Below are 9,628 nucleotides of genomic sequence, written 5' to 3' on the forward strand. Positions count from 1 at the left end.
CCAAATTCAGAAGTTACCCAAAATTCCACAAGAAGTGCAACAGAAAAGAAACCTTCACAAGAATCGCAATACCACGGCAGATGATCACATTCAGAGCAGATGATTCACAGATAAACAAGTAGCCGGGTTAAATAAGCACCATTACTATCCCGTCAGATAACGCAGTTGCTACAGAAGTAGAAGACAAAGAAACCACCAACATCTAACTACAGCGAAGGCACAGTAACACTCGAGAAAAGCCCGCAAGCAGAGACGGCCGCGCAGCCTAGGACGAAGTGAACTTGGTGACGGCCTTGGTGCCCTCGGAGACGGCGTGCTTGGCGAGCTCCCCGGGGAGGACGAGGCGCACGGAGGTCTGGATCTCGCGGGAGGTGATGGTGGGCTTCTTGTTGTACCGCGCGAGCTTGGCGGCCTCGGCGGCGAGCTTCTCGAAGATGTCGTTGATGAAGGAGTTCATGATGGACATGGCCTTGGAGGAGATGCCGATGTCCGGGTGCACCTGCTTCAGCACCTTGAAGATGTAGATCTTGTACGTCTCCACGCTCTTCTTGCCCTTCTTCCTGCCCCGCTTGCCCTCGCCGCCGCCCTCCTTGCCGGCCGACTTGCCCGCGGGCAGCCGCTTCTCCGCCTTGGGCTTCTTCCCGGCGGGCGCCTTCTCGGCCGCCGCGGGCTCCTCCGCCGCCGGCTTCTTCGCCGCGGGCTTCTTCTCGGCCTTGGGCGCCATGGATGCGATGCGAGCTGGGCTTGGTTTGCGAGGGAGGGAGATCGGTTGGGATTTGGGAAGAAATGCTAGGAGATGTGTTCGCTGTAGTTGGATGGGAGAGGAGGCGGGGGAAGAGGTTGTGGGGCTGTGCGTTAATTATAGGATGGGAGAGGTGAGCGCTGATTGGTGGAGGGGAAGGTGCCGCGGATCGCTGGCTTCAAGCGCCGTGGGCCGTTGGTGCTTCTTCGCACGGACGGTCGCGATGCGGTTTTCACGCGGATCCCTGACGTGGCGGAGGGGAGGGCGGGAGAAGACGGAGGGAAATGAAATGCTTTTCGTCGCCGGCGCGCGGCGCGCCGTTGCCTAACCGAAATTTGAAAGAAGCCAAGGGCGCGTTTAGTTTGCCCTCAAAGTTGGCGCCGCCAAAAATTCAAGGGACTGTAGCGCATTATAGAGTTTCAGTTTGTATTTGGTAATACTTGTCCAATCGTTGACTAATTAGGCTCAAAACGTCCGTCTCGTAAAGTACAACAAAACTGTACAATTAGTTTTTGATTTCGTCAACATTTAATACTCCATGCATATACCGCAAATTTGATGTGATGGGAAATGTTCTTTTTGCATAGTGTCAAAATTAGGATTCTTGAGTAACTAACAAGGGCCAAGTTGAATGCTGGCTAGCCACGCTGCGCAGCGCTGTTGACCCCTTTTTTCTTGAACAATTTCTTGCTCCTTTCAATTTGGGCTGCAAGCTTTGTGAACAACAGATGTTGAGGGCTTGAGGCTTGTTTGTTTCTCTTTCCTAAATTTTAGTCTCTATCATATCAGATAGTTGGACACATGCATAGAGTATTAAATATAGACTAAAAATAATTAATTGCATATATTGTAACTAATTTACAAGACGAATTTTTTAAGCCTAATTAGTCCATGATTTGACAATGCATGGTTGGGATGCCATCCATGCGCTAGTTGTTGCTTATATAAAGAAGGGGAAGGCATAAATGGGCATAATTTTATCTGCGCACGGCTGAGCTTACCCCCTTTCTTTAATTCTTCGTCTTCCTCTACCTCTGTCCCCTTAGATCTGATCTGATGGAGAGCGTGGGGAGCTCGAGGACCGAGGTCCCCAAACGGGCGACGGACGAGCGCTATCCGCCCATCCATCCTGCTTTTGTTGAGTAAGTTCTTGGACCAACCCAAATCGGGTGAACTTGGCCACTTGGGGCTTTGTACTTCTTCTTACTAGGTGTTCTTCTAGGCTTCCTGTGCTTGACGGAGGCGGAGCACGACTGCGATGCTGCTACGGCTGACGCATCCGCCACGACGGTCAAGGCGGGTCAATATCGGGACCATCACACTGCCTTGTTGGAGGCGTGTGGTGGTGTCATTGATGTGCTCACACCGACGAGGTGAGCGTAGAGGAGCGCCTCGGTAATGTCTTGAGGCGGTTTACCAAAGTGATTTGGCATGCAGTTCGTCATGGGGCCATGTTGCCATTGGCGGCCGCTACACTCTGGAGCGGCGAGGACCTTCACGACATGGCGATTCGGGTTTCCACCGATGGAAGAACCTAACGATGTCGGTGTGCTGGCCGTGGAGTTTAGGGGCACGGTAGGCGCCATTGCCGAATCTGAGAGAGTAGAGGATGTAATCCACTCTGCTCCCCATGATGTGTAAATTGCATTAGCCTTAGAATAAAGACTTTTGCACTTTGTGTTTCCCTAGGTAATGGCTTTGTAACTTTGTGTAGTGTCGGTTGTATCCCCGGATCACCATAATAGGTTAGCATAGCGTATCGCGGTGATTGATCAAGGACCCTAACACGACTTGCTCGAATACGGTGTACCCTCAGAGACTTTTCAACTGTGTAGCCCCCGAGTGCCTTGGCAGGTCCATGTGATCTACCGTGGTGCTCAGTTTAAGCCTAGGGGCATATTGATTGTCTTTTTGATGGAGTCCACTATATTTATTGCGGGTTGGTGGTAACACCACCCGTAAATTAGGCCCCCTAGTATAGGGTGCCTTCTTATGCGTAGAACCGTCGCAAACAAGTCAACGTTCCAAGCATTCATGTAGACTTCACCTTTCATGTTTGCTAGCTTGTACGTTCCTGACCTTAGCACTTTAGCCACGCTAAACTGTCCTTCCCAAGGAGGTGAAAACTTGTATTTTCCCTTGGTCGTTTGCACTCGGTGCAAGACTAGATCGCCTTGCATGAAGTTTAGTGGCCGAACGTGCTTGTTGTGGTACTTGTGTAGCTATTGCTGATATCTTGTAGAGCAAACGAGTGTCGTTCCGTGGTGCTCATCGAGCCTATCAAGGGAATCCTATAAGGCTTCCTCTACTGTGTCCTCGTCATAGGCACGGACTCGAGGAGAGGCATAGCCGATCTCTTCGGGTTGTACTGCATCTGCGCCATAAATAAGGAAGAAAGGAGTGAACCCTGTCAGTCTGGTAGGAGTGGTTTGGAAGCCCCACAGGACTAGCTAAAGCTCCTGGACCCATCTGCCCTTGAACTTCTTCAATTTCCTAATGATCTAGGGTTTAAGGCCTCGAAGGATGCAACCATTCGCCCTTGCTACCTGACCATTGGTCTTGGCGTGGGCTAGTGCAACCCATCTTATGTTGATCTATTGTTCATCGCAGAAGTTGACAAATGTGCTTCCTGTGAATTGGGTACCGTTGTCGGTGATGATCGTGTTCATGACCCCATACCAGTTTATAACCTCCTTGATGAACTCAACTGCCGCCTCTGAGCTAGCTATAGCTACAGGCTTGGCCTCAATCCACTTGGTGAACTTATTAATCATGACAAACAAGTTATCAAAGCCCCCGGGGTAGGCGGGAGTTTCTCAACGAGGTCGAGTCCCCAAATGGTGAAGGGCCACATGATTGGGATCATTTGGAGTTCTTGGGAGGGGGCATGTTTTTGCTTGGCAAAGTACTAACATCCCTCGCAAGTCCTCACAATGTGTTAGGCGTCCTTAACCACAGTGGACCTATAAAACCCTTATCAAAAGGCTTTACCCACCAAGGTGTTTGGCACTGCATGGTGGCCACAAGCCCTCGAGTGTATATCTTGCAAGAGTTTTATCCTGTCATCCGTGGGTATGCACTGTTACAAGATTCCGCTCATGCTTTTATGATGGATCTCATCATCCCTCATAACATAGGATCTAGCTCTTCGACATACTCGATGGGCTTCATCCCTATTGATAGGGAGGATGTCGTGTCGTAGATAGTTGATGAGTTCCTATGCCTAGTCTGGGTTGGAGCCTGTGGCCTTGGTGATGGTGAGTACAGTCGAATCAAGGGGATGTTGAGTTTCAACTTCCCAGCGCGCCGAAGGTCTCGTAAGCTCATCAAGGATCATGCCACCTAGGGGCATGTCTCGGGTTGAGCAAATTCTGGCAAGGCTATCGGCCTCTTCGTTGTCCCTTCGAGGGATATGGCATAGCTCGTATCCGTTGTTGATGGTAGTTAACATTCATCACAGACCGTCAATATACCTTGCATAAATAACTAAAATGGATCACCAACATAGACTTAGGGCTTCTAATTGACAATTTCTATAAGTTTTGGTGAATCTATGTTTTCAGTAGGATTTAATCAGAAAATCGCCAAGGAGGACTTATTCATCGAAGGAAATCACGAAATTCCACAGCAGTACCTACGTGGGAAGACTCAAAGACTTTAGAAGGAAAATCACCAAAGCAAGTCACGTGTCCATGACATGTGGGGATGTCCGGCCCCACTGTCAAAACGCCTAACCTATGGGCCCCACCTAGCGGTCTCTCTTCGCTACGTCGATTCTTCACCGCCTTAGGGTTTGCATCTACGCCATCATTTTAAGTTAGTTTGATCTGAAGGTTCAAGATGCTTGAAGGGCCCTATATATACCTGCTTGTACCCCCTATCTAGGGCATCCATGCATTTGATCCTGAGAGCCTGAGGCTAAAAACCATAATTCATATGTTCACCAAGATCAGAGCTAGCAATCAAGAGAAGATTTGTCCTCAATAGGATCTAGTCTTGTATTAGAGATAGAGAGATAGAGTAAGAGGGAAGAGTTTCAAAGGAGTCCCGACCTATCAGTGCTCTCTCTATGGCTTGTACCCTGGCAGAATTAAGTTCTTCTTGAACTTGCTTTTGAGATTCTCTAGTAATCGACTTCTAATTTAAGTAAGCATCTTGTTCATATTGTTCTTTAGGTTTGTGACTCTTTTTGAGTACTTTAATCCTTGTAGCTCCTGGGTTATAGTAGTATTTGTAGTGTAAGCATGGTGCTTAGACTCGTTTACTCGTGGATGTACCCTACTTTTTGGATTGGTGGTAGCTCACAAGGGTGACTCTTATAGCCTCGTTAAATCTTTTGTAGTCCACCTCCCATCAGTAGGCCTAGTAGGATTTTGTTACTATAGGAAACATACTCTGCCTGTGTTTTGTTTAGTAATTTCTCTAGAATTGAATAATAGAAGACAAAGCTTACCAAAGTTAGAACTAGAAGACTTTAGTAATCTCCTCTACGCTCCTATTATCTAGCCTTGATTGTGAAGTTGGGTTAAGTTAGATTTGGTTATTCTCACACATGTTTCCTTGAGTTTGATATAAAACTGGGTACTCCTGGTGAAGTGCTACATCGATATAATATCCTTACGCTTGCAGATTATTATGTGTGCATTAATTTATACCAACAAGCATTTCTGGCACCATTGCCGGAGAAATGGTTGATGAGTTAACTTCGAATCTAGCTTATCCTTGTATCATTATTCTTTTATCTTTTATGTTTTACCATGGATCCAGAATCCACCCCTATCTACCGATATGTTGCACCTACGAGCGCATGCATACAACCACTAGAATCTTCAAAGCCTATCCTAACACCTAGCTATGACCTGCACCCATGTTTAATTAACATGGTTCAGGATCAATCCTTTTTGGGCGAAGATGATGAAAATCCCTATTCCCACCTAAATAAGTTTGAGCAGACCTGTGCATGCCTACACATAGCAGGCATGTCAGATGAAACCTTACGATGAAAGCTCTTTCCTTTCTCTTTGATGGGAAAGCCAAATGTTGGTACAAGCTCACCATAGGGAGTAGACAAGGAGATTGTTAAGCCTTATTCTCTAGCTTTTGCTTGCATTTCTTTTCCATCTCTAGAGTAGTTAGCCTTCGTTTAGAAGTTCTAACTTTTAAACAAAAAGAAAAAGAATCTCTAGGCATGGCTTAGGAATATTTTAATGCTCTCATTAATACTGGCCCTGACCTTGCCATTCAAGACCCTATTCTTCTTCAACACTTTTACATGGGTCATGATAGGAAAAACTCAAAACGTCTTGATATGGCCCCAGGCGGCTCGTTCCTCCATGTTTCTGCTAATTCGGGGAGAAGCATTCTTACTAAAATCCTAGAGAACACCCTTGAAGAAGTAGAAAAGAAGCTACTAGAAGAGGAATCCTAGATAGCTGAACTAGAATCTATGCCTAACCCATCATTAGCTTTAGCTACCCCAAATCCTGAACCATCGAAAAAGGAGGAAACTCCAATTTTGGATTTTATGCTTAAATTCAAGGATGAATTTTTTTATGAATACAGAGATACCTCAAATTATCATACCATGAGGAGACCCTAGAAGCCTAGGAAATCATCATTCCATGAAGAAAATCTTGACCCTTCTGAGGAAGCTTTCCTTAAAAAGACTACGAAAGAGTTAGTGTCTATTATAAGCAATGAATGGTTAGAAGAATTAGAGCTTTTCTCTGATGTAATTCATCTAGATTCACCTTCTATCTCTATTCATTGCCAAATTAACAGAGCTCCTTTCGATGCTCTTTATAATCCTATCGTGGGTGTTAATATCATGTCTGCATTTTTTTGCTCATGATTTATTGAAACACATACCATTAACCCCAACAACAAAATTGTTGAAAAATCTTTCGGGACACATTCTCCCAAGTTTGGGAATTTTATATGTCCTCCCTATCCATGTAAAAGGAACCAAGGTTCATTTGAGCTTTTATATCTTTGATATCATGGAGTTCGACCTATTGATAGGACAACCAATTAAAAGGCTTATCCAAGAAGGATAAACAGGGAAGTTAAAAATTAGTCTTGGGAAAAACTTTAAACTTTCTATACCCATTACTCATTCTTTAAATGCTGAGACTGAGCCAATTCCCAAGGAAGACCCAATGGAAGAGGTTAAGGTTGTATCTCTTAATGATTTGATCGAACCCAACCTTGAAGATGATGCCCAGTTCTTCATCGAGGAAGAGGAAAATCCTACAGAGCCTAAACCTCTAGATGAATTGCTGGAACCACCTAAGCCCACCATTGAGCCTAAACCCCTGCCTTCTGGTCTTAGATATGCTTTTCTCAATAATGATAAGGATTCTCCTATGATCATAAGTCATAAACTCTCTTAGGAAGAATCCCTACGCTTGATAACTATCTTAGAAAAGCATCACTCTGCTTTTGGCTACTCGCTCCAAGACCTTAGGTAGCATTTGGATGTACATATTAGGCCTTAGGAATTGGCATTGGCATTGGATAGCACCAAATGTCATTGTTTGGATGGCTTCAGATTTAGAATTGGAAATCAACTCCAATGCCAAAGGGGTATTCGCACACCTACACCCCTCACCCTCAATACAGAGCCATGACCCTCTGTATTGGGGGGAATTGGTGTCCGCCCAAGAAAAGAAAGGCACCTATCCTCTTCTTCTTCCTCACACTGGCGCTTTCCTCTTCTTCCTCACGACCGGTGCCCCTCCGCTTCTTCCTCTCGTCTAAGCCAAGTGGCTGAGTAGCACTGTGAGCTTGCACGAGATGGGCGGATGGCCGTGAGCTCACCTCCGCACCATTGAGGCCACACCTGACCACGTCGTTGGTGCTACCGAGCCCGAGCCCCTCCATGGCGGGCACAACTTGATCCAACGGTGACTTCCACATCGCATCTTCCACGCATCTGGGCGACGACGTGAGCTCAGACAAGGCAGGTGGGTGTGTGGGCTTCCTCGCATGATGAATCACTCGCACTCATGCATGACAGGCGGGTGGGCAAGCAACGGCGTGAGCTCAAACAAGGCCATGAGCCTAGATGAAATCAGCGGTGGTGCGAGCTTAGACAAGACCGGTGACGGTGCGAGCCCAGATGAGACTAGCAATGACGTGAGCTTGGATGAGGCTAGCGATGGTGTGATCTTGGATGAGTTCGGCGGTGGTGCAAGCTCAGACGAGGTGGGTGGGCGAGCACGCGCGATCCCATTGGTGCCATGCCCAACCCCATCACCAGCACTACCAATTTCCAATTTCACCGAAGGAATGTCCAAACATGATTTGGTATTTGCCATGTCACTAGATTCCTAATCGCAATTCCATCGACATTCAAACATGTGTTTTGGTATTGCAGTCCATTTCCAAAGCCAGTCCGATTTGGTATTGGCACTCAATTCAATTCTAGTCATCGAATATCTACATCCAAACAGACCCTAAGGGAATTAGCCTTGCTCTTTACATCCATTGCATCCCTATAGACCCATATTCTACACCTTCTAGGGAGCCACAGTGTAGGCTTAATATTGCGATGAGAGAGGTTGTTAAGAAAGAGATGTTGAAACTCCTGCACGCTAGGATCATCTACCTTGTTCCGTACAGTGAGTGGGTAAGCCCTGTTAAGGTTGTTCCTAAAAAGGGAGACATGACTATTGTTAAAAATGAAAAAATGAATTAATCCCCCAAAGAACTATCACTGGATGATGGATGTGTATTGACTACCGAAAACTTAACAAGGCAACAAAGAAAGATCATTTTTCGTTGCCCTTCATTGATGAAATGTTGGAGAGACTGGCAAATCACTCTTTCTTCTATTTCCTTGATGGGTATTTAGGTTATCACCAAATTCCGATCCATCCAGATGACCCAAGCAAAACCACTTTTACATGTCCATATGGAACCTATGCTTATCGAAGAATGTCTTTTGGATTATGTAATGCTTCAGCTTCTTTTCAAAGTTGCATGATGTCTATATTTTCTGATATGATTGAAGAAATCATAGAAGTTTTCTTGAATGACTTTTCTGTTTATGGAAAAACTTTCGATGACTGTCTTGAAGATTTAGACAAGGTTTTGCAAAGATGTGAGGAAAAGCACTTAGTCCTTAACTAGGAAAAATGTTATTTTATGGTTAGAGAAGGTATAATGCTTGGACACTTGGTGTTTGAATGAGGGATTGAGGTAGATAGTGCTAAAATTAAAGTAATTGAATAGTTACCTCCTCCCATAAATATCAGAGGGATCCATAGTTTTCTTGGTCATGTTGGGTTTTACCGCCGCTTTATAAAAGATTTTTCACACATTGCTAGACCGCTTATAAATTTTTTGGCTAAGGATGTTTCTTTTGATTTTGATGATGCATGATTAAAATCTTTTAACATTATTAAGAAAGCACTCATCTTTGCACCAATCATTCAACTCCCTGATTGGTCGTTGTCTTTTGAAATTATGTGTGTTGCTAGTGATTATGCTGTGGGGGTAGTTTTGGGTCAAACAAAAGATAAAAAGCATCATGCAATTGCTTATGCTGGTAAAACTCTGACATGACCTCAACTTAATTATGCAACAACTGAAAAAGAACTCCTAGCTATTGTTTTTGCTATTGACAAGATTAGATCTTATTTAATAGGAGCTAAGGTGATTGTTTATATTGATCATGCTGCTTTAAAATACCTGCTCAGTAAGAAAGATGCTAAACCTCTGCTTATAAGATGGATTTTGCTGCTCCAAGAATTTGATTTAGAAATAAAAGATAAAAAGGGCGTAGAAAATTCTATTGCCGACCACTTGTCCAGAATGCAATTTGAGAAATCACAGGAACTGCCCATCAACGATGCACTACAAGACGACATGCTCTTCAAGATC

General features: G+C 45.0%; 1 protein-coding gene across 1 annotated transcript; it reads right to left on the reverse strand.

Moving 5' to 3' along the window:
• Positions 1-59: 59 nt before the first annotated feature.
• Positions 60-832, reverse strand: LOC136500423 (histone H2B.2-like). Its single transcript, XM_066495767.1, has one exon. The coding sequence runs from the start codon at positions 722-724 to the stop codon at positions 266-268; it is 459 nt and encodes a 152-aa protein (XP_066351864.1). The 5' UTR covers positions 725-832; the 3' UTR covers positions 60-265.
• Positions 833-9,628: the final 8,796 nt, after the last annotated feature.

This window comes from Miscanthus floridulus, chromosome 13 (assembly GCF_019320115.1).
Source record: "Miscanthus floridulus cultivar M001 chromosome 13, ASM1932011v1, whole genome shotgun sequence".
Lineage (NCBI taxonomy): Eukaryota > Viridiplantae > Streptophyta > Magnoliopsida > Poales > Poaceae > Miscanthus > Miscanthus floridulus.